At 38.2% G+C, this 24,694-nt stretch overlaps 3 protein-coding genes, 2 long non-coding RNA genes and 4 pseudogenes across 7 annotated transcripts; 5 read left to right on the plus strand and 4 right to left on the minus strand.

Annotated features, from left to right (window-relative positions):
* Positions 1-1,569: 1,569 nt before the first annotated feature.
* Positions 1,570-3,396, minus strand: LOC147935371 (putative F-box protein At5g52620 pseudogene; annotated as a pseudogene). Its single transcript, XR_015571406.1, has 2 exons — positions 3,382-3,396; positions 1,570-2,793 (listed from the first exon to the last, which is right to left on the minus strand). The product of XR_015571406.1 is annotated as a putative F-box protein At5g52620 pseudogene (transcript).
* A 441-nt stretch (positions 3,397-3,837) lies between these two features.
* On the minus strand, positions 3,838-4,850 carry LOC147935372 (putative F-box protein At5g52620 pseudogene; annotated as a pseudogene).
* Positions 4,851-6,873: 2,023 nt separating this feature from the next.
* Positions 6,874-8,070, plus strand: LOC147935373 (uncharacterized). Its single transcript, XM_087472953.1, has 2 exons — positions 6,874-7,118; positions 7,509-8,070. The coding sequence occupies exons 1-2, from the start codon at positions 6,874-6,876 to the stop codon at positions 8,068-8,070; spliced, it is 807 nt and encodes a 268-aa protein (XP_087329079.1).
* A 3,319-nt stretch (positions 8,071-11,389) lies between these two features.
* Positions 11,390-12,306, minus strand: LOC147935374 (putative F-box protein At5g52620 pseudogene; annotated as a pseudogene).
* Positions 12,307-12,467: 161 nt separating this feature from the next.
* LOC147935375 (putative pentatricopeptide repeat-containing protein At5g52630 pseudogene) lies at positions 12,468-14,397 on the plus strand (annotated as a pseudogene). Its single transcript, XR_015572008.1, has one exon. The product of XR_015572008.1 is annotated as a putative pentatricopeptide repeat-containing protein At5g52630 pseudogene (transcript).
* A 341-nt stretch (positions 14,398-14,738) lies between these two features.
* Positions 14,739-17,884, plus strand: LOC147935376 (heat shock protein 90-1-like). The gene is made up of 3 exons (XM_087474436.1): positions 14,739-15,344; positions 15,589-15,730; positions 15,816-17,884. The coding sequence occupies exons 1-3, from the start codon at positions 15,207-15,209 to the stop codon at positions 17,651-17,653; spliced, it is 2,118 nt and encodes a 705-aa protein (XP_087330562.1). The 5' UTR covers positions 14,739-15,206; the 3' UTR covers positions 17,654-17,884.
* A 385-nt stretch (positions 17,885-18,269) lies between these two features.
* LOC104728832 (small ribosomal subunit protein eS10z-like) lies at positions 18,270-20,063 on the minus strand. The gene is made up of 5 exons (XM_010447761.3): positions 19,741-20,063; positions 19,607-19,655; positions 18,953-19,232; positions 18,709-18,844; positions 18,270-18,507 (listed from the first exon to the last, which is right to left on the minus strand). The coding sequence occupies exons 1-5, from the start codon at positions 19,741-19,743 to the stop codon at positions 18,427-18,429; spliced, it is 549 nt and encodes a 182-aa protein (XP_010446063.3). The 5' UTR covers positions 19,744-20,063; the 3' UTR covers positions 18,270-18,426.
* A 363-nt stretch (positions 20,064-20,426) lies between these two features.
* On the plus strand, positions 20,427-21,748 carry LOC104725778 (uncharacterized). The gene is made up of 3 exons (XR_015572010.1): positions 20,427-20,709; positions 21,193-21,274; positions 21,427-21,748. It is a non-coding gene; the product is annotated as an uncharacterized LOC104725778 (long non-coding RNA).
* Positions 21,749-22,729: 981 nt separating this feature from the next.
* On the plus strand, positions 22,730-23,234 carry LOC147935377 (uncharacterized). The gene is made up of 3 exons (XR_015572953.1): positions 22,730-22,856; positions 22,958-23,039; positions 23,178-23,234. It is a non-coding gene; the product is annotated as an uncharacterized LOC147935377 (long non-coding RNA).
* The last annotated feature ends 1,460 nt before the right edge of the window (positions 23,235-24,694 follow it).

Genomic DNA, 24,694 nt, shown 5'->3' on the forward strand with positions numbered 1-24,694 from the left:
AGATGACGTGGTGAAATACTAGAAAAAAAAAATTTGTAAGCTACTTAATGTATGATTCTTTGGCAGAATTGGTTAATTAGCTCTTAAATGACCTCCCTAACCTAAGTTCGATGCCGCTGTATTACATTTTTGCTATTCTATTAAAATTTTGACCTCCCTAAAAATAATTCCTAGGTCCGCCATTGGTAGGCGCCATATGAGACAGGGTTATGTTCGGTTTGTCGTGGTAGTGATGAGTCCTTGCTACATGTTCTTCATGATTGTCCAGTTATGATGGGGGTTTGGTCTAGATTGGTACCCTCGGGAAGGTTTCAGCGGTTTGGTTCTCAATCAATCCTCGAATGGATTTATGACAACTTAAGTCAGAATGCAGGGAACGAGGTCTGCGCAAGGTCGACGATGTTTGCGTTAAGTGTTTGGTGGGGATGGAAGTGGCGTTGTGCTACAGTTTTTAACATGCCAGGTGGTTGTCGGGACAAAGTGACGTTTTTAACAGATATGTGTCATGAGGTTACTCGAGCACATGTAACGTTGCTGGGTAATCAGAACCCAGCGGGGAGAGAAGAACGTTTGATTAAGTGGATATATACCACCTGGGGAGGGTTGGGTAAAACTAAACACGGATGGCGCGTCTCGTGGGAATCCGGGGTTAGCTGCGGCAGGCAGGATTGTACGGGATAAAGACAGGACTTGGTATATGCTCAGCACCGTTGACAGAGTTATGGGGGTTGTACTATGGGTTGCATGTGGCTTGGAAAAGATGGTATTTGCAGGTGGAACTGGAGATAGACTCCGAGATGGTGGTGGGTTTTTTAAAAACAGGGATCAATGATTCACATCCCCTGTCCCTCCTAGTACGTTTGTGCTATGGCTTGCTGTCGGGTGACTGGATAGTCCGTATTTCTCACGTGTATAGGGAAGCGAACCGTGCGACGAACGGTTTGGCCAACTATGCGTTCACATTACTTCTAGGTTTTCATTTGTTTGAGTCCCGAGTTGATGTGGTTACTTATGTGCTTTTCGATGATGCTCGCGGGACTGCGTTCCCATGTTTGTTGCGAGTGTAACTTGTTGTTTCTTTTTTAGTTTAATAAATTTCAGGGGTTCCGACCAAAAACAATATATATAATTAAGAATTGTGACTTTTTTTTTCTTTACTTTTCAACACAAAATAAAGTTCTAATGAAATATCTCGTTTTCGATCTTATAAGCAAGAATCCAGTTGGTTACTGATCTTAAGAATCCAGTTGGTTTCAGTTCTCTTACAGTTATAACTCAAGGGACACAATATAACTTAGTTATAACCTTGCAAAGAATCTTGAAGTCACTCGACAGGAATGAGTATCTCGCGTGTAAGCCTCGCCTCGGAGAGCTTTCCCTTGACTTCATACGAAGAAGTTCGCTAAAATTTGTTTTTCTTATACAGGAAACTAGTTTCAACGTGGCTAAGAAATGGGCTGTTGTTTCGGGTATCAACCATCAACCAATAATTTCTTAGACACGAAAACAAATAAACTGATAGAGAGATCTTAAGGAGCCTATAAAATATTATATCATTATAGAAAGAAGTTGTATAAAAATGCATTGGATGAAGGATAAAATATTATTTTGCTTCCAAGTAACATCGAGATCAAACCTAGGAAAACAAATTTTATAAGCCAACAAAATGATGAAGCTTACAACAAAACCTGTCCGACGATGGAAAGTCAGATTTCTAGGTACATGCACTACATAGACACTGAGTTATATAAACTTGAGATCTTCTGCATAGTCTACAAAGGTGTAGACTCTACTATGATTCTTAGGAGCTTCAAAACCTTGGATTTCAACTCTTTCGAGAGTTTTCCTTTCGAGATTGAAGAATAAAACATAGAAGCGTTTAGATGTATAATCCATGGACATAACTATTTCACCATTAGCAGTTACTCCAATAACGGAAAAAGCACCCTCAACAACTATATCCACCGGAATAGGGTAACGACAGATCAACCATTCCTGTGTATCGGCATCCTCTATGGTTTCCAAAGAAAACACAAGCCTACTCCTACGCCTTCTTCCATAAGGTTCACCGAACCAATCCCAACTAATCACGCCTAATTTACCCTTGTAATTTATCAGTTTACAAGGCATAGTGGAACAAGTAGATTTGAACCTAGGAGTAGAACTATAACTTCTCTTAAAATCAAGAAACCAAAGCTTTTCATACCTAACATCAAAGCAAACTATAACCTCCACTCCCTTGTTGTGTTCAGTCACGTAATACAAAACCCCATTGATGCATATCCCTTCTTTTATAGGATAATGGTATACGGGACACTGGATCTTTCTCCATGACACTTTTCCTGTTCCTACTGTCAGAATATGTGTCTCTCCATAAGCTGGTTTGCTTATCGCAAGTACCTTATATTGCTTGCATATGGGATCATACCCTAATAAGCTCCTTGGCTCACCGATCTTAGTTCTCAGCTGAGGTAACCCCGTGTACTGTCCCGTGCTAGGGTTACATATCACCGGCACTTTATCTATACTGTCCTTTGAGATCCGCATATTCGAGAAGTATAGTAGGCCAGAGACAGGGCCACGTATATTTCCTGGTCCGACGTCTCCAAGCAATTCCATATGAAAATCGGCGGATACTATAAGAGAATGATTCTCATCTGGACTCTGAGGCTGAGGACACGAGTATAAACGCCACTTAGAGTAATAATTGGTGGCGAATAAGAGACGCGGCTGCTGATTGGGGGAAGACCTACTCAAGAACAACTCGGTGAACTCTGGACGTCCAAGGATGAACTTGGATACAAGACCAAACCATAGAGGATGCCCATACGACTGGCTTAGCAGTTTTAAATTGGTGCGTTTGCGGGAGGTTTACGACTGGTTGACCAGCGGGTGCAATAGCGGTTGGAACATAATAAATGTGATATCTAATATATAAATGTTTAAAAACACCAAAATTTTTATTAAACTTGATTTATAATTAAAATAATAATTATTGAAAAAAAAAATTCACATTGAAATACTTATTCCTTTATGCATTTGGCTTTTCACCAAAAATTAATCAAGTAATTTGATAAATGATAAAACATATGCTTTAGATCGTAGATCTTTTCTCTTTTCTCTTAGATCGTGAGTCAGTAGTTGCATCGGTAGAAATGGTCAAGTGAGAGTTGAGAAGAGTCACTGGTGATTTGTTTTAATATTTTTCACAAATAGTTTTATTTTCTTAAATTTCTGATGAAATATTATATTTATTTAGATTTTTTTGAACTTATGTGCGATGTGTCATTAAATTTACATCAAGTTTTGTGGGCTATTGTTAATTGGAATATTATTTTCTTCAAATTGTTTATTTTATAATCTCTGTAATCATATTCGTACTTCATTTTCTCTCATCCTTAATGAGTAAAATGGTTAGATAGAAAATATAACAAAAAAAAATTCATTATCACTTAATTTCTTTTAAGTTTTTTTTTACAAAAAAAAAAAAAAAAAAATCCAACTGCAATCGCCCACAACCGCAAACGCTTGCGGGAAGCAGCTTTTGGAATTCAGTGATTTGGAGCGGTTGGAAGCGATTAGGAGCGATTGGGAACGGTTTTTGGTTCCAATCGCTAGCAACCGCTGCCACCCGCAAACGCAGCGTTTGCAGAAGGTAGCGGGAAAACCAGTCAACACCTTAGTAGACTAATGAGTTATATAAACTTGAGATCTTCTCCGTAGTCTACTAAGGTGTAGACTCTACTATGATTCCCATGAGCTTCAAAACCTTGGATTTCAACTCTTTGGAGAGTGATCCTTTCGGGATTGAAGAATAAAACAAAGAAGGGATTATTATTATATGTATAAAGTATAAACCATGGACATAATTATTTCACCATTAGAAGTCACTCCAACGACGGAAATAGTACCCTCAACAGCTATATCCACCGGAAAATAGTAAACACGTCTCAACCATTTCTGTTGCTGGGCATCCTCTAGAGTCCACATAGAAAAATGAAGACTACTCTTACGCCTTCCATTAGGTTGACGTTTCCCTTGCCAACAAATCACGCCTAATTTACCATTGTAATTTATCAGTTTAGGAGGATGATACCAGGATATGATACAAGTAGAATACTCTGGCTTAACCAACCAAAGCTTTTCATACCTAACATCAACGCAAGCTATCATACTCACACCCTTGTTGATTTCAGCAATGTAATACAAAACCCCATTTATGCATATCCCTTCACTTATAAGATAATGGTTTACCGAAAACTGGATCTTTCTCCATAACACTTTTCCTGTTCCTAATGTCAGAATATGTACCTCTTTAGATTTGCTTATGGCCAATACCTTGTATTGCTTGCCAATCGGATCATACCCTAAAAAGGTTCTCAGATTAATCTCCTTACTTCCCAGCGAAGGTAGTCAAGCGTACTGTCCCGTGCTAGGGTTACATATCACCGGCACTTTATCTATACCGTCCTTTGAGACCCGCATATTAGAGAAATGTAGTAAGCCAGAGACAGGGCCACATATATTTTTTGGTTCCATGTCTCCTCCAAGCAACTCCATATCTAAATCGGCGGCTACTACAAGGGAATGATCCTCATCTGGATTCTGAGGCTGAGGACACGAGTATAAACGGCACTTACCGAAATAACTGGTGGCGAATAAGAGACGCGGCGGCTGGTTTGATGACCTGGTCAGGAACAACTCGGTGAACTCTGGACCTCTAAGTATGAGCGCACAGCATTTGGATACGAGACGGAACCTAGCGATTGTTTTATTACACGATCTCGAGAGTACCTCGTGAATGATATCAATCGGGATTGGATCTAAGTCTCCTTCCTTTTCCATCGAGTTTTTTCAAAGATCGTGTTTAGGGTTCCAGTTCTAGCCTTAACGTATGCTCGCTCCATTTTTTTTTTTTTTTTTTCTTTTTTCGTCTAACTCGCTCCAATTTAGAGTTTTAGAGTGCAATCACTCTAGAACCCCTAATGGGCCCAATGGGGCATGTTAAACTTTACCCAATAAGAGATCTCGTTGCTCGCTTGGCAAGTCCAACGATCAATCTGATTTGACTCGAATCATCCACCTCTTCCCCATGGCTCTAATTACTTACAATCAAATCTGTGATCTTCTTCTATCTTCAGTTCGAACAAGATCGACTTTTAAAGGGCTTCAGCTTCATGGCTATATCGTTAAATCAGGGTTTATATAGAACCTTTCAAACCGATATATCTCTTCTATTTAAATGAAATCATAAAAACCTTAAATCTAATTTAAAAAGAATAAAAGCATAATTATATAATTCTGACAAAATATTTAAACTCAATGATCATATCAGTAAGGTTCAAGATTGAATGGTAATTGCGGTCAGAGCGGTCAAATCCGTCTGTGATCTGGACTGCTCCATTTTTGAAGCAGACTAAAGACCGCTGCGGACTAACTCTATTTGTATGCAAAAGCGGTTCGTAGTTGGTCCGCTGCGGTTTTGTCTCTGTTTTATTTGGACCGCACCGCTGCAGACTACATTTGCTGAAATGGTAAATAAAAAGCGATCCAGTCCGCAGACGGATTTGTCCGCCCTAACCGCTACAACCATTCACACCCTCAAAATCTCACACATGATTCAGAACTCCATGAAAATTTGAGATGTTCGACAATTCTGTCTTTAGTTCAACCAACAAAAGATAACCACCAAAACTCCACTATTTCAGAAGTTATATATGGTCTGATTTCATCACTCACAAATTCCAAGCTCTTAAAGGACTACCAAAAAAAAACACTATTGTAACTCATCTTTTGGCTTATAATACAAACCGGATAGGAAAAAAAAAAAGGACAACCAATAGTCCCCAAATAAGTAACGTGGAAATTTTGAGTGAGCTCGATAGTTTGAAACTAAACTACAGTAATTTTTTTTATCAAAGATGACAAGATTAGATAACCACGATTTGAACAGAAAACTCATCTAAGTAAAGAACATCTTACGTGACGTTATACAATAATTGCAAAAACAATCCAAATTTGTATTAACTTTATGTAACGTCTCTTTTGGTTATATTGCTTACAAAAGGCATACAATAACATGACCTGAATATATAACCTAAAACAATAAAGAATCATCGGTTGATGAGTACACTCATTAATTAGTTAGTAAACTTAGGTAAATGATAGATACGAGTTTAGAGTTTAGAACTGATCTAGAGAATGTCTTTCTAAATCAGAATTAACCTGTGTTGACACTTTTAATTAATCATGTACAACCAAGAAGACTGTAGGTAATGCCAAAGTAATGCCAATTCCAATAGGTTGAATCAACCCTCAACAGATTACTTTGTTTTAACGTCTTATCTAAATTAAAAGATGGAACTAATCACAACCAAACATGTAGATGAAAAGTAGCTGGATTCTGTGTTCTAAGTTAATATGTTATATACACTTGAGATCTTCTACATAGTCTACATGTTGGGATAAGCTTGAAGAAGAAGATAGATTAAGTCAGAGGTTATCCTAATCCTACTGAGTAATGATTTCCCTAAAGGATTAGGATTGACTAAAGTTTAGGAGTTATCTAAACACAATTATAATTTGTATTAGGAATTATCTCTAATCTCTATAAATATAGAGTTGCCAAAGTTGTGGTAAACCTATGAACTTGAGAGATTGTGAGAGAGAGCTTGAAGTTTCGAGTCAGTTTCTTTAAGCTAATAAGAGAGTAATTCTTATAACAATCTTTGTTCTTAATTCTTTCTTGTTTAAACTAGGTTTGATATTTGAATCATGAGTGAGATAACCGAGACTAGCAACAAACCAAAAGAGAACGTACCTTCATCTATACAATGTCCGATGCTAACTCCAATCAACTATACGGTTTGGACAATGAGGATGGATGTTGCGCTGCGAGTTCACAAAGTTTGGAAAGCAATCGATCCTGGAACAACAGAACCAGAGAAGAATGACCTTGCAAGAGCTCTCCTATTCCAGTCCATACCTGAGTCGATGATCCTGCAAGTTGGTGATCAGGTTACTGCTAAAGGGGTATGGGATTCGATCAAAGCAAGAAATCTTGGAGTTGATCGAGTAAAAGAAGCAAAACTTCGGACTCTCATGGCTGAATTCGACAGGCTAAAGATGAAATAGACTGATACTATTGACAACTTTGTCGGTAAACTCTCGGAGATCTCCACAAAATCTGCATCATTGGGAGAAATCATTGAAGAAACTAAAATTGTGAAGAAATTCTTGAAAAGTTTACCAAGAAAGAAATACATACACATAATTGCAGCACTTGAGCAGGTTCTTGATCTAAAGACAACAACGTTTGAAGACATTGTTGGAAGATTAAAAACTTATGAAGAACGGATCACATAGGAAGAAGATTCACAAGACAATCAGAGTAAGCTCATGTATGCAAATTCAGATTCACAGTCCTATGAATTCAACTATGAGGGAGGCAGAGGTTGAGGACGTTCTGGTTTCCAACCGAGAGACAAGTCGAGAATTACTTGTTATAGGTGTGACAACGTTGGACATTATGCATTCAACTGCCCTGATCGTCTACTCAAACTGATCAAAGCACAAGAAACTTTGGAGAAGGAAGAAGACAACACTCAAGAAGCAGAGTCTCTTATGATGCATGAGGTGGTATATCTCAATGAGAAAAATGTGCATTTAAAGAAGTATGAAGATTGCTCAGACAATACTTGGTATCTAGAAAATGGTGCCAGTAATCATATGACTGGAAATCAAGCTTGGTTCAGTAGTATCGACACTATGGTCACAGGGAGAGTTCGTTTTGGCGATGACTCACATATTGACATAAAAAGAAAAGGTTTGATCGTGTTTATTACTAAAAATGGAGAGCGTAAGGCGTTACAGGATGTCTATTACATACCAAACCTCAAAAGCAGTATCATTAGCTTAGGACAAGCTACTGAAGCCGGTTGTGATGTCAGGATGAGAGGCGGTTTTCTTACCTTGGATGATCGAGTAGGAAATTTGTTGATAAAGACAATAAGGTCGAAAAACAGACTCTATAAAGTAGTATTGGAGGTGGATAATACTAAGTACCTGTAACTTGTGACTTCTGATGATTCGAATCTGTGGCATGAACGCCTAGGACATGTGAGTCTTGAAATCATCAAAACAATGGTAGCGAAGGAACTAGTGTTTGGGATTTCAAGTTTGCCAAAAGGAAAAGAGACATGTGCATCCTGTTTACTTGGCAAACAGACAAGAACAGTTTTTCCGAGAGAAACGTCTTATCGAGAAACACAGGTTCTAGAGCTCATCCATGGAGATCTTTGTGGTCCAATCTCACCATCTACACCTGCACACAAGAGGTACATCTTTGTGTTGATCGATGACCATTCTCGATACATGTGGTCTTTTCTTTTAAAGGAGAAGAGTGAGGCATTCAAAAAATTCAAGGCGTTTAAAGCAGTAGTGGAACAAGAGTCTGGAGCTATGATTAAAACATTCAGAACAGTCAGGGGAGGTGAGTTCATGTTTCAAAAGTTTCTGAGTTTCTGCGAAAAAATAGGCATCAACAGACACTTCACCGCACCGTATACACCACAACAGAACGGTGTGGTTAAGAGGCGGAATCGGACACTGCTTGAGATGACCAGAAGTCTTTTGAAGCATATGAACATGCCTAATTACCTATGGGGAGAAGCGGTAAGGCATGCGACCTACATCATAAACAGGGTAGGAACACGAAGTTTGGTGTTTCAAATGCCATATGAGTGTTTCAAGGAAAGGAAACCGAATATAGAGCATTTCAGAGTGTTTGGCTGGGTTGCCTATGCTAAGATAGAGAATGCATTGATATGGGTTTAGGGCGAAAATTTTAAAAAAACGCTGCGTTTAGCTCTGAGGCGAAAAAAGGCAATCTAGGTTTTCTTCCTTCGCACACATGTTCTCATGCCGCCGGAGGATCTTCCGCCGGGGGCTAATGGTAGTCCTCGTCATGGAACATCAGGGATAACGCCGACCATGGAGGAGGGTGAGATACAAGGTTGTACTGCTGTGGTTGAGGGGATGCAGAAGGATGCAGATGGTGTTATGAAGAGTGATTTGGGTCTGTTGGGTCAGGAAAGTAGTGGAGTTGAGATGCAGAAGGAGAAGGTGATTGAGAATTCCCAGGTAGGAATTTCGGTTTCACAACGGACGGAAACTACTTCCAAAGACAAGCGTTCCTGGGTTGCCATGGTTAAGAACTCCGGGGAAATGGAAAAGTTGGACTTGGCTATTGAACATATCGACGGTATGCCAACTGTCACAATACCAAACAAAGTTTTCGAAGATGCTCATCCGTTATGGGAAGATTTCCTTGTGGGTCGTTTTCTAGCAATGGCTCCCTTTGTTGGAGGAATTCATGCCTTGGTCAATAAGATATGGACTCTAGGGGATAAAACAGTTAAGATTGATGTTTTTGTTGTTGACAAAAAATAGTACGCTTTCGCATACTGGATGAACGCGTAAGATCGAGAGTTTTGAGACGTGGTATGTGGAACTTGTGTGGGGTTCCAGTTGTTTTGTCGGTGTGGAGCCCAATCACGGAGTTGGAACAGGATGAGATCAAAACTATTCCTCAATGGGTTATAATTAAAAATGTGCCACCGAAGTACTTTTCTTGGAAGGTTCTGAGTGCTATTACGAGTCCTCTAGGAGTCCCAAAGAAGCTTCATTCTGATACTGAGGCATGTAAAACCTTTGAGGAGGCAAAGGTGTTTGTGAAGATTGATTTAACGAAGCCTCTACCAACAACACATGTCTTTTAAATCAGAGAAGGGAGGTGATACGATTGTGGAGTTTGTCTATCCTTGGTTGCCAGCTCGTTGTTCAACATGTTCTAAGTGGGGTCATCTAGGTTCAGAGTGTTTGCAAAAGGTCGCACACGGGGTGTCTGGAGTTGAAACAGTTGTTGTAGCCAATTCAAAGGAGGGACCTCGTGAAACAGTTTCCTCCAATGTAGAGTCTGGTGAGTCTGGTAAGGTTCCTGAGGTTATTCAGCCAATGGGAAATACGGTATCTCAAGTGAATACAGCAGGACAGGTTCAGGAGGAAGTGGAGAAGGAGCTAGGTTGGACCACTCCCACAAAAGGTATTCGGATTCCTGACAAAGATTCCCGGCTTGCAGAGGTCTCTCTCATGTCTAATTCTTTTTCTTGCCTTAGTGATAAGGACGAGAAAGGAGAGGAAATTGATTTCACGGTTGTTGAAAATACCACTGGTACCACTACGGCTATGGAGGTAGATATGTCTGCAATGACTCTTAAGGGGCAAGCGGATAACACAGTTGCAGAGTTGGGCGATAAGGATCATCTAGGTGTCGGAGTGGCCCTTAGACCATCGTTACCCCGGACTTCCAAAGAGGAACATAAATTTATCTCGACCACGGGTACTCAGAGTACTAGGATACAACCTCATAGGGATCTGAAAACACGACAATCTACAAAACAATTTTAATGTCAGGTTTCTTCTGGAATATCCAGGGGGTTTAACAAAAAAGAAAAGCATAGAGTTGTGCGGGAGTGGTTATCTCGGTGTAGTTTCGACTTTGGTTGTCTGCTTGAAACGAAAGTGAAGGAGAGACGAGCTGATAGAGTGGTTAGATCAGTTTTCAATGACTGGTCTTTTCTTTCTAATTATGACGAACATCGTTTAGGTAGAATTTGGCTGGTTTGGAGAAATAATGTGAGGGTCACTCCGATTTATAGAACATCACAGATGACCACCTGTTCCATTTATGTTGAAGGAAGATCTGAGTTCTTTGTTTCTTTCATCTATGCATCTAATTTGGTTGCAGAACGGAAAACCCTCTGGAGTGATCTACGACACCACAAAGATTCACCTCTTTTTAAGGACAAGGCATGGCTCATTTGTGGTGATTTTAATGAAACTTTGGAGGGTGGAGATCACTCTTTATATTCCACCAACCCTTCTATTACTGTTGGGATGCGAGATTTTCAGGATATCACTCGTTTTTGTGAGTTCACCGACATGAGCTATCAAGGACAGAGATTCACATGGAGTAATAAACGCCAGGATGGTGTCATATGCAAGAAACTGGACAGAGTTTTAGTGAATCAACAATGGCTTAAAGAGTATCCTCAATCTTATTCGGTATTTGAACTTGAGGGTGTTTCTGATCATCTACGCTGCAGATTCCACGTCTCAGCTGTTGAGATGAGGGTGAAACGACCTTTCAAGTTTGTTAATGCTATCACCGATCACCCTGACTACAAGACAGTCTTAGCAGAGCAATGGCGCGAGACTCCACCTCTGTTTCATTCTACTTCTGCAGCACATAGATTCTTTAAAAAACTCAAAGCTTTAAAACCTCATCTGCGAACCATGGGGAAACACATGATTGTAGCTATTTTTTTTGTCAAACAACTATATCCACCGGAATAGGGTAACGACAGCTCAACCATTCCTGTTTATGGGCATCCTCTAGGGTTTCCAAATAAAACTCAAGCCTACCCCTACGCCTTCTTCCGTAAGGTTCACCTAACCAATCCCAACTAATCACGCCTAATTTACCCTTGTAATTAATCAGTTTACAACTTCTCTTAAAATTAAGAAACCAAAGCTTTTCATACCTAACATCAAAGCAAGCTACCTCCACACCCTTGTTGTGTTTAGTCACGTAATACAAAACCTCATTGATGCATATCCCCTCACTCATAGGATAATGGTTTACGGGACACTGGATCTTTCTCCATGACATCTTTCCTGTTCCTACTGTCAGAATATGTCCCTCTCCATAAGATGATTTGCTTATCGCAAGTACCTTATATTGCTTGCATATGGGATCATACCCTAATAAGTTCCTCGGCTCACCACTCTTACTTCTCAGCTGAGGTAACCCCGTGTACTGTCCCGTGCAAGGGTTACATATCACCGGCACTTTATCTATACCTTCCTTTGAGATCTGCAAATTAGAGAAGTATAGTAGGCCAGAGACAGGGCCATATATATTTCCTGGTCCTACGTCTCCAAGCAACTCCATATGAAAATCGGCGGATACTATAAGAGAATGATCCTCATCTGGACTCTGAGGCTGAGGACACGAGTATAAACGCCATTTAGAGTAATAATTGGTGGCGAATAAGAGACGCGGCGGCTGATTGGAGGAGGACCTAGTCAGGAACAACTCGGTGAACTCTGGACGTGTAAGTATGAACGCACAGAATTTGGATACGAGACCAAACCTAGCGATTGATTTATTACACGATCTCGAGAGTATCTCGTGAATGACATCCATCGGGATGACATCTAAGTCTCCTTCCCTGTCCATCGAGTTTTTTCAAAGTTTGTGTTTAGGGTTCACAGTTCTTGACTTTTAACGTAGTCTCCAATTTAGGGTTTTAGAAGGCAAAATCACTCTAGAACCCCTAATGGGCTCAATGGGCCATGTTAAATTTTACCCAATAAGAGATCCCGTTTCTCACTTCGCAAGTCCAACGGTTAATCTGATTTGACTCGAATCATCCATCACTTCCCCCATGGCTCTGAATTCTTCAGCTTTCTTCGTTCCATGTCACAATTACAATCAAATCTGTGATCTTCTTCTCTCTTCAGCTCGAACAAGATCGACTTCTAAAGGGCTTCAGCTTCATGGCTATATCGTTAAATCAGGGCTTTCACTTATCCCTCTCGTCGCGAACAATCTCATTAATTTCTACTCCAAATCACAGCTTCCGTTTGATTCACGCCGAGCTTTCGAAGACAGCCCACAAAAGAGTGCGACGACTTGGAGTTCAATCATCTCTTGTTTTGCTCAGAACGAGCTCCCATGGATGTCACTCGAGTTTCTCAGGAAAATGATGGCGGGAAACCTTAGGCCTGACGATCATGTTCTTCCGTCAGCTACGAAGTCTTGTGGGATTTTGACTCGTTGTGATATTGGTAGATCGGTTCATTGTCTATCGAAGAAGACTGGGTACGATGCTGATGTGTTTGTAGGGAGTTCTTTGGTTGATATGTATGCGAAATGTGGAGATATTGTTAATGCGAGGAACGTGTTCGACGAAATGCCTCTGAGAAATGTTGTTACTTGGAGTGGGATGATGTATGGGTATGCGCAAATGGGTGAAAATGAGGAAGCTTTGTGGTTGTTTAAAGAAGCTTTGTTTGAGAATCTCGCTGTTAATGAATTCTCGTTTTCCACTGTTCTTTGTGTCTGTGCCAATTCGACTCTTCTTGAGTTAGGTAGACAGATTCAGGGACTGTGCGTTAAGTCGAGCTTTGACTCGTCTAGCTTTGTGGGAAGTTCTTTAGTGTCATTGTATTCCAAGTGTGGTGTTCTCGAAGGAGCGTATAAGGTTTTCGACGAGGTGCCTTTGAAGAATCTTGGGATTTGGAACGCGATGCTTAAGGCGTGTGCACAACACTCGCATACTCAAGAAGTTATTGAGTTGTTCAAACGGATGAAGCTATCTGGGATCAAACCAAATTTCATAACTTTTCTGAACCTGCTCAATGCTTGTAGCCACGCGGGTCTGGTTGAGGAAGGGAGATACTACTTCGATCTGATGAAAAAATCGAGAATAGAGCCGACAGATAAGCATTATGCTTCCTTGGTGGATATGTTGGGACGAGCTGGTAAACTTGAAGAAGCACTCGAAGTTATCACGACTATGCCAATTGATCCCACGGAATCTGTATGGGGAGCTTTATTAACGAGTTGTACAATACACAAGAACACAGAGCTTGCAGCATTTGCAGCTGACAAGGTCTTCGAATTAGGACCGGTGAGTTCAGGTATGCACATTTCGTTATCGAATGCGTATGCAGCGGATGGTAGATTCGAAGATGCAGCCAAAGCTAGAAAACTGCTTAGAGACAGAGGGGAAAAGAAGGAAACAGGGCTAAGTTGGGTTGAAGAAAGGAACAAAGTTCATACGTTTGCAGCTGGTGAAAGACGCCATGAGAGAAGAAATGAGATATATGAGAAGCTGGCTGAGTTAGGAGAAGTGATGGAGAAAGCTGGTTACGTTGCAGACACAAGCTTTGTTCTGAGAGAAGTGGACAGAGACGAGAAGAATCAGACCATAAGGTATCATAGTGAGAGATTAGCTATTGCTTTTGGACTGATCACGTTTCCGGCTGATAGACCGATCCGAGTGATGAAGAATCTGCGTGTTTGCGGCGATTGCCATAACGCAATCAAGTTCATGTCCATGTGTACGGGACGAGTGATCATTGTTAGAGATAACAATCGGTTTCATCTGTTTGAAGATGGCAAGTGTTCTTGTAATGACTATTGGTGAAGAAGACAAATGAGAATTGGTTTATATTCAAACACAATGGCTACTTCTTGTTCTTGATCATCATTTGTTGTAGGATAAAATCACTAAATATTTCGAAATAAAATCATTATTTTTATTTGTATCAAGCAATGTATGTTTTTACCAGGGACTAAAATTGTGTTTCCAGGTATAACAGTACTAATTAGCCTAAATTGAACTATTCTTTGTATCGTCATTAGCAAAATTCTGGTTAGAGGAGTTAGCCATAAGAAAAGATGCTTCGCTCAACCAACACTATCTTGGCTTGAATTAAGTTTGAACTTTTAACTGCTAGAAATGGGAGAGGCCCCCACAACAAATTATGACGCAGGCCCTTCCTTAAAGTGCAATGGAAGTCACTAGCTTAGGCCCACAACTTCATGATCGTGTGTTGACCCCGTCCAGGTAAGTACCTTTTAATCATCGACCTTCGCTTTGTTTTATACTACAAAACAGATACCTATCATCGTGAAACTTCCGATGTGGGAGAATCGACAATAATATCCACTAAAAATCACGAAGGGATGGGCCTTATTAACTTTATTGCCGCCCAGATCAAAGATATTGAACCGGGTTCAGTTAAACCGGCACGAATTGGGTCATTGATCAGAGACGACTCGGAATCGAAATAAAAGAAGTTTCTGGAATCCATTCAACGGTTGATTTCCATAGCAATACGACGACGTTCAACGAACACTCCAGAATCACCTGGTTGGTTTCCTTTTTATTTTGAGAAGAAGAGACTAGAACTTTTGTTCTTCTTCCTCCTTGTATATATAGATTCACATTCTCCTTCCTCTCTTCATATCTCAAGAAAGAAGAATCACAAAACCTCGATTTCGTAATTGCAAGTTTCTCTCTGTAGCATTCTCTTTCGTTTTTACTCGTTGAATCAAAAAAGATCGTTTAGCGATGGCGGAAGTACAGATGGCTGATGCGGAGACTTTTGCTTTCCAAGCTGAGATTAACCAGCTTCTCAGCTTAATCATCAACACTTTCTACAGCAACAAGGAGATTTTTCTCCGTGAGCTCATCAGTAACTCTTCTGATGTAAGTCTTCTCTTCTCTGTGATGATTCCTCTGTTTCCTTGCATGTTACTCGTCTCTTGGATTTTGTTAGGTTTAGGGTTTCGGTATCATTGATGTTCGAGAAAGATCGTGCGAGATTTGTCTTTTCCATCAAGTTATATTGTTAGATGATGTGTGTTATAGCTAGAATTGTTGTAGCTAGGAATCAAACATTGAGATCGTTGTGTTATGGTAGACTTCTGATTATTGTTGTGGATATTTGTAGGCTCTTGACAAGATCCGATTTGAGAGCTTAACCGATAAGAGCAAGCTCGATGGACAGCCTGAACTCTTCATTAGGCTGGTTCCTGACAAGGCTAACAAGACACTGTCTATTATCGACAGTGGCATTGGGATGACCAAAGCAGGTAATGAATCTTATGTGGTTTTTTTCTAGTTGTGGATGATTTTAGAGGTTGTGCTGTTGTTTTAACTCTTTATTGTGATTTTCAGATTTGGTGAACAACTTGGGAACTATTGCGAGGTCTGGAACCAAGGAGTTTATGGAAGCACTTCAAGCTGGTGCTGATGTGAGCATGATAGGTCAATTTGGTGTTGGTTTCTACTCTGCTTATCTCGTTGCGGAGAAGGTGATTGTTACTACGAAGCACAATGATGATGAGCAGTACGTATGGGAGTCTCAAGCTGGTGGTTCCTTCACTGTTACTAGGGATGTTGATGGGGAGCCTCTTGGTAGAGGAACTAAGATCACTCTCTTCCTTAAGGATGATCAGCTTGAATACTTGGAGGAGAGGAGGCTTAAAGACTTGGTGAAGAAGCACTCTGAGTTCATCAGTTACCCCATCTACCTTTGGACTGAGAAAACCACCGAGAAGGAGATCAGTGATGATGAGGAAGAAGATGAAACAAAGAAAGAAAACGAAGGTGAGGTTGAAGAAGTTGATGAGGAGAAGGAGAAAGACGGAAAAAAGAAGAAGAAGATCAAGGAGGTGTCTCATGAGTGGGAACTCGTCAACAAGCAGAAACCGATTTGGTTGAGGAAGCCAGAAGAGATTACTAAGGAAGAGTATGCTGCTTTCTACAAGAGCTTGACTAATGACTGGGAAGATCACCTAGCCGTGAAACACTTCTCGGTGGAGGGACAGCTTGAGTTCAAGGCCATTCTCTTTGTACCAAAGAGGGCTCCGTTCGATCTGTTTGACACGAGGAAGAAGCTGAACAACATCAAGTTGTATGTCAGGAGGGTGTTCATTATGGACAACTGTGAAGAACTAATTCCAGAGTACCTCAGCTTTGTGAAAGGTGTTGTCGACTCTGATGATTTGCCGCTCAACATCTCCCGTGAGACTCTTCAACAGAACAAGATCCTCAAGGTGATCAGGAAGAATCTAGTGAAGAAGTGCATAGAGATGTTTAATGAGATTGCCGAGAACAAAGACGACTACACCAAATTCTACGAGGCTTTCTCCAAGAACCTCAAATTGGGTATCCATGAGGACAGTCAGAACAGGGCAAAGATTGCTGATCTGCTACGATACCACTCCACAAAGAGCGGTGACGAAATGACTAGCTTGAAAGACTATGTCACAAGGATGAAGGAAGGCCAGAAGGACATCTTCTACATCACTGGTGAAAGCAAGAAGGCGGTAGAGAATTCTCCCTTCTTGGAGAAGCTGAAGAAGAGAGGCTACGAGGTACTCTACATGGTGGATGCAATTGATGAGTACGCCATTGGACAACTGAAGGAGTATGACGGTAAGAAGCTTGTCTCTGCGACCAAAGAAGGTCTGAAGCTTGAAGATGAGACAGAAGAGGAGAAGAAAAAGAAGGAAGAGAAGAAGAAATCTTTTGAGAACCTCTGCAAGACGATTAAGGAAATTCTTGGAGACAAAGTTGAGAAGGTTGTTGTCTCAGACAGGATCGTGGACTCTCCCTGCTGTCTTGTAACTGGTGAATACGGATGGACGGCAAACATGGAGAGGATTATGAAGGCACAAGCGCTGAGAGACAGCAGCATGAGCGGCTACATGTCGAGCAAGAAAACGATGGAGATCAATCCTGACAATGGAATCATGGAGGAGCTGAGGAAGAGAGCAGAGGCAGACAAGAACGACAAATCTGTTAAGGATCTTGTGATGTTGCTGTTTGAGACGGCTTTGCTGACGTCTGGTTTCAGTCTTGAAGAGCCGAACACGTTTGCTGCTAGGATTCACAGGATGTTGAAATTGGGTCTAAGCATTGATGAGGATGAGAACGTTGAGGAAGATGGTGGTATGCCTGAGTTGGAAGAGGACGCTGCTGAAGAGAGCAAGATGGAGGAAGTCGACTAAGAGATGACGCTCCTATGGTTCTGGAAACTTCTAATGTGTCCAGTTATTCTGAGTTCCGAGAGAGTCTTGTCTTTTTTTTTTGTCCTTTAGAGTTGAACATTTTAGTGTGTTTTAGAGTCGTCTGAATCTTTCTGCTGGTGGTTTGGTTTGTGTCTGGGTTAACTTTTTCTTTTGTATTATGCGTCCGTTTTAAAATCTAGATTTGGCTAAGTAATCTTCCTTGATTCTAAACGCTCCTCTAAAATTTAGTTGGACTTCTTAAAACAAAAGTGTTATATAGGACGATTGTCAAAAAAAAAGGTGTTATATAGGACATAAGGATATTACTCCAGAGCTTTGAAGAGGTGAAGTTACCATTCGTTCCGAGGGAATCTCTGTCGAATGTGAACTATGATCCTAAGCTTTATATGCCTGTTTGGAACTTTTGTGAATCAAGAACTCCTGTAAAATCTTTTGATGTTAAACATAGATCAACTTTTTAACTCGATCGAAGTGAATATCATATAACCAAACTTGTAATTGAGATCGGATAGTTGCAGCAGAATTAGACTCCAAGTTGGTTTGATGTGGGAGTGGGAGAACATTGTTTTGCATGCTCAATAGAGGAGAAAAAGGATGGGAGGAAAAGATAATTTTAAATAGGATGTTTACTCCAACAACAAAACTAAACTCAGATAGATAATGAAGGATCCTGAAACTTTGAATTACACAAGCAAAATTAAAGCGGAAACAACTCCTCCATGGTCTTACAGTGAACTAAAAACATTTGTTTTTCAAGGAAGACCTGAACCAGATGGTGCAGCTGCGCTGTAACCACCAGAACCACGGCCAAAAGGCCTACTACCACCGGATTGCTGCACAACAAAGATACAAAATTAAAACAATGGAAAAGGACTTTGAAACATGTAACCGATAAAGAAAGAGATTTCTATTCGCTATAACTAAAATGCTAAATAGACTCAGTTAATGGTTTATCAGGTTCGGGAGCTAGATAGCAGATATTATGAAGTTTATGAGACGGAAGTAAATATAAGGCATGGTCAGTGAGAATTTACCTGGAAAGATGGGTTGTAGTCTGCTGGAGCTCCACCTTTGTCACCTCCAAACTCACCACCACCACCACGAGGACCTCCACGGTACCCTTCACGGTCACCATACTTGGGACGGTCTCCTCCTTCACCACGAGGTCCTCTGAAATAGCAAGAAACCCCCCAAAATATGTCATCAGATTATAAAAAAACAACAGTTTCTATCAGAAATGAAAAGAGTTCAGCAAAAAAAAAGAACGGAGTTAATCACCTTGGGCGATCACCAGGTGGGCCACCAAATGGACGACCAACAGGCTTAGCTGACTTCTTCAAAGTAGCAGGAACAACATCAGAAGGAAGATTGAGATAAGTTCTCAAGAACTCGATTCCTTCGTTGGTCAGAAACCAGTAGTAATGCATCCACGCAAATGTCTCCCTAACATACTCCTTGGATTTGAAAGACTGCATGAGCTTGATCACTTGCAGGTTAGGAACATCGATCAACGGATGCTTAGCAAGGTTGAAATCCTTCTTCGCAAAGCATACTCCCTCTGCAGAGTGAAAATATGATTACCAACACAATCATATTGGTAATCCCACTTGCAGGTTACTACCAACACAATCTCATCTAAAGGAAACAAACAACACAACTGCTACCAAAACAGCTCATGTAAAATCTCATCATTTGAACCAAGCTATATAGTGTAGTCAAATCCTGAATAGGAAATTTCAGAGTTCTACCATAACAAGATAAACCATTTCTAAAACAACAACGTTCATCACTACGCTAAGAGGTGTGAATAATTCTAAAAATGATGATAGAACTCGCCTCAACACTGTAATTAGCTCGCAGAAGCTGAAGCAGACATGAATCGTGCGGATACAAACAAACAGAGATAAAGTAGAAATTATAGGGAAGACGAACCTTTGAAGAGGTATTTGCAGATCTCTTTGCGGTTAGCCTCTGAGATAATCTGAAAGAAGAAAATGGTAAAAACTCTACATCGGAAAATATGATAGAGAACAGAGAAATAGATCAAAATCGGAGGTCATGTGTACCATTGTATCTGATGGGAGATCTTGCTCGAGCAGAGACGCACGGAACTTGGAGAGAGCAAAAAAAAAACTAGGGTTTCACTGAATCTGAGAAGACGATGACTTTATATGCTTTGTTTTGGGCCTATAATGGGTTTTGCGTACATGAAATATGGGCTTTAAGTTTGTGCAGTATCTCAAGTCTCTACAATAGTTTTTTAATCAATCAATTCCAACATCTCTCACATTTATGATTCATGCCATTGCCATTTTTGTAAGCATGATGAATAACATACAAAGACTAGTATGCAAAAATTACTAATATATAGCAAAAATAGTTTGGTTTTCTTATTAATATATATTTTTTTTTTAATAAAAAGATAATGTTGTTATTAAAAGGTTTTCTTATTCATAAAAGATATCATTTATCCATATATAATAATAAATACTAGATTTGTTTTTCTTCTTTTCTTACATATTAATTTATTTGCTCTATTTTAAAGGGAAAAAAAACTTTGAGGGAGAAGTGTGTTTTTTTTTGTCAGATATGATTTTGGGTAATGATGACATATGTTGGACATTTAATTATTGTATTAGCATTTTTTCAATGAAATTTATTATTTTCTTACATAGATTAAAGCACATAATCTTTGAGAGGTAAATTTTTTTTTGTGTCAAATATATATTATGATTTTGGGACATTATATTGTGACGCATGTTGGATGCTTAATTATTAGCATGTTTTTAACTTTGATGGATTATTTCCACAAAAATATCCATTTTCAATGATATATATACATAGAGGTTGATGAGCAAGCCGGTAGTTTGTAATCACATTCTTGTCCATCATCTCCTCTTCTCCTTCCAAATCTTCTAGTTTTTCAAAACATGGTTTGTTGTTTAGTAAACCTATTGAACAAAAAAACTAAGGCTCCTAATGAAGACCTAAAAGGAATGAAGAGGAATGAGTTCAGAGAAGAAACAGAACAAAAGGTATGGTAAATATGGTAACCAGTAAAACAGAACAAACAATAACATATAAAAAGATATTAAAATAAAAATAAAAATAATTTGAATAAAAAACAATCATATTCAACCCATCATACCCACATACAAACATCAATACATGAATTGTTGGAACTTTTAGCAACCACAATTGCATTTTGTCAAAAATTGGGATAATGAAATAATTAATTTGTTTTTTTGTTTGTTCCACATCAAATTTGGAGAGGAACAATTTTTTTCTGTGATTCCAAAAAAAAAAGGAACGCATAAGAATAGTATGGAGACAATGTCTCAGAATTTAGAAAATATATTACTAGTAAATAGTAAATGGTAACAAAAATGAGAAACAAGTGGGAACAACACATTCTTTTGTTCTTTTTCTAAAAACTGGTCACGAGTTGGAGCCTAACTTTCTTATGTCATTATATAATGAAATCACTGAATCTCTAGTTTTATTTCATTTGTTTGTAGTCAAAGATGATTGTATTCAAGTTTGCAGATTGTCCCAAAGAAAAATGGAGAAAAGGAATGCAATGTGTAACAACTTTTCCAGGTGCACCTACCTACACACTAACCCAACGATTATATTTCACCAAATCAAACCATTTGTTGTTGTAGATACATCATAGATGGAGTGCAAATAATTTGTTTAGACTTACGAATTTTGAATACAGTAATTAATAATTATCATCTTTTTATTGTTAGGAGTTCATACTGCATCTGGTCTTGTGCCAAACTTTTTTGCGGTGAAAGGAAAAAGTATTGATGAAGAAAAATTGCTAAGGAAATTGACGAAGATCCTCAAGTATGTCGAAATTATTGATCCCTTAGAATGCCGTGAAGGTCAATTTTTTCCAGTATTCACAGTCTAATACCAAAACTAATATATAATATAATAAAATAATTAAATTAAATTAATAATATTGTAAAAAAATTAGTGTTTATTTATGTTTTGGTATTCTGTAAAATATATATATATATATATATATATCTTATATAAATTCATATTAATAATCCTTTTGTTCAAGATGATTGATTTGTATTGGATTGTATACATCTTTTCTTATGGCCACTAAATTTGTTTTCTTGGTCGAACTAGGTTAAGTTATGGAGTTTTCTATCTCATAACTCAGAATGCGCTGAGAAGTTAATTGGGTATTGGCAATATATGTGTTTAGCCATATTGTTTTGCAAATGGTCACAGTCGATACAGACATGCTTGAGTAAACAAAAGCTCAAATAAAATTGAGAGAAGACGTAAATGGTATATAACTTATGATAATAAACCATCCTTTAATTCAAAAGACGTACTGTATATACAAAGAAAAAAAAAAAAAAAACTAAACCCGATCTATCTCAGCTTCATCTTCTTGCTCATTAGCCATCTGGTTTTTGGCTCGCCCTTGGTACACATAATCGATTATTCAAAGATGCAAAAACTCTATATAAGTTACATTCTTTTTTTTTGGACGCTCATGTACTGGATACGAAAGTGTTAAACATAGTTCAAATCGAAAGCTTTGAATAAGAAGATGTTAAAATTGTCGCATTTTAATGTGAGTTTGTTAACCCTAAGTTTTGGTCATACCAAACTTAATATAATAAGAAGATACTAGAATTATTTTTCTTCATTTTTCTTACATATACTACCTTGTTAAATTGAAAATTACCTTGTTAAATAATTTCTGGAAAATTAAGGACAAGAAAATAATTTCCGGAAATTTACTAATGTATTTGTTCATTTTTCTTACATAGATTTGTTTTTCTTCTTTTTTCTTACATGCATATATTACCTTGTTAAATTGGAAAATTACCTTGTCAAATAATTTCCAGAAATTTATTAATTGTCTATATTAAAGTAAAAAAATCTTAGAGAGATAAATGTATTATTTTTTTTTTGTCAAAGATCTGTTATGATTTTGGAAATTATGACATATGTGGGATGCTTAATATTAATAATGTTACAGCCGTGTGTCTGGCTGGCTTTTATGGATTACTTCCACAAAAGAAAAAGAAAAAAGGAAGATCCATTCTTGATCGAGTGCTATGTATATATAGAGGTTCATTGGCATTCTTGTCCATCATCCTTCTCTTCTACTTCCAAGATTTCTAGCTTTTTTTTTTCTCAAAAAATGGTGCGTTTTTTTCTTAGTAAACCTATTGAACAAAATCTCTTTTTTTTTTTTTTTTTTCTTTTCTTGTTATATTGAATTTATTAAAGCTCCCTAATTTGTAGTCGACGACAATTGTATTCAAGTATGCAGAGTGTCCCGAAAAAAAATGGAGGAAAGGATTCCAGTGTTTGGTTTGTTTCCCAGGTACACACCAACACACCTATCGATTATATTGGAACCACGTTTGTTGTTTATACAAATCGATTATTATACATACATAATTTTACTTAGACTTGTGAATTTTAAACAATGTTAATGATTGTCACTTTTTTCTGTTTCTAGGAGTTGAAACTCCATGTTGTGCTATCGTACCAAACCATTTTGCAGTGAAGGGACAAAATATTGATCAAGAACAACTATTGAAGAAATTGATCAAGATCCTTAAGAATGTCGAAATCATTGATCATTCGGCATACCCTGCTGATCACTTTTTTCTGTCTCCCGAAGTCATGAATAAACGTACCGACTTTGTTGTTACTCTTTAGACATATATATTGGTTTTTCGTATTATTCTATTATAAAAGTTGGGGAAATTAGAAAGAAAGGATATTTTTCTTGAAAAATATCAAAAAATATTTTATTTTTACAAGTTTGACCATATAGGTTTTTTAATAATCATAACCCAGTTTTACCCTCAATTTTACAAAAACTTAAATAACAAAAATATAAATATCTAATTTATTTACAAAATAAATAAAATAAACTTCCTAATCTGAAAATGTTAACTGCTTTGTGATCGTCCATCTCTCTGTGACTATTTCTTAGCTGTGACTCTATCTCTCGACTCTCGTCTGTCTCCCTAAGACTCGACTCCAACATTAGATGCTTCGTGATCGTCTATTGTCGTCTTTGTGCTATAATTCTTTGCTCTTTTCTAATTTAATATTACTAAACTAGTAATAATTTGATACTTTTACTATTATGGTTGGACTTTAGATCTTTTGAATAATTTCTATTTCATTGATATTTAAGACGATTTCTAAAAAAGGATTAAAGATTCTTATTGTTGACAAAGATGGGAAACCGCAGAAGAGGACAATGAATGTAGTATTCAAAGAGGTTTTCAAAAACCTGTAGGTTATATCGGAGAAAGCATATTGGAACATGCCTATTAGGTATTTATAATTTTTGAACTTAAATATAAGCATTTCATTTGTTTCATATTGATATATGTTTCTGACATTTAAATTTTGTTATAGGGGTTGTCCTTTTAACATGTACTTTACAATAAGAAGCGATGAATGATGAAAACAATGATGCTTTTGGAAGATTAAAATTTTTAAAGATTGAAACAGAGGAAGGCTGAAAGGAGGAAAAGAATGTGACAAGAATCTGGATATCATTTGGTTGCAGTCATCTATCCATGATTTCCCCTTTTTATCTTATTACTTTGGGAACTTTGATTTGTTTTTGAAGTTTTTATTTTCTATAATTTCTATATGATTATGCACAAGGAAAGAGTTTTTCATATTTGGGAAGATTGTAAAACTATAGGGAAAAACAGCCAAAATCAACCCAGACTATTTGCGAAACGCTTTATTATACCTCAACTATGATACCATGTATTTATTAACTTAAACTAACTAAAAATTTAAATTTTCTACCTAAACTCTATAAAATTAGCCGAATTCAACAATTTTGTAAACGTCGTTACTTGACCGTTTAACGGCGCTGAGTCAGACGCCAGCAAGGCAATCATGTGGCATCTGGACATATCAAAACTACGTCGTTTTGATAACCCCAAATGAAACAAAAATAAAACGGTGCTACCTATAGTCTATTCAATAATAAACAGAAAC

This window comes from Camelina sativa, chromosome 11 (genome assembly GCF_030686135.1).
Source record: "Camelina sativa cultivar CO46 ecotype springtype chromosome 11, ASM3068613v1".
In the NCBI taxonomy this organism is placed as follows: Eukaryota; Viridiplantae; Streptophyta; class Magnoliopsida; order Brassicales; family Brassicaceae; genus Camelina; species Camelina sativa.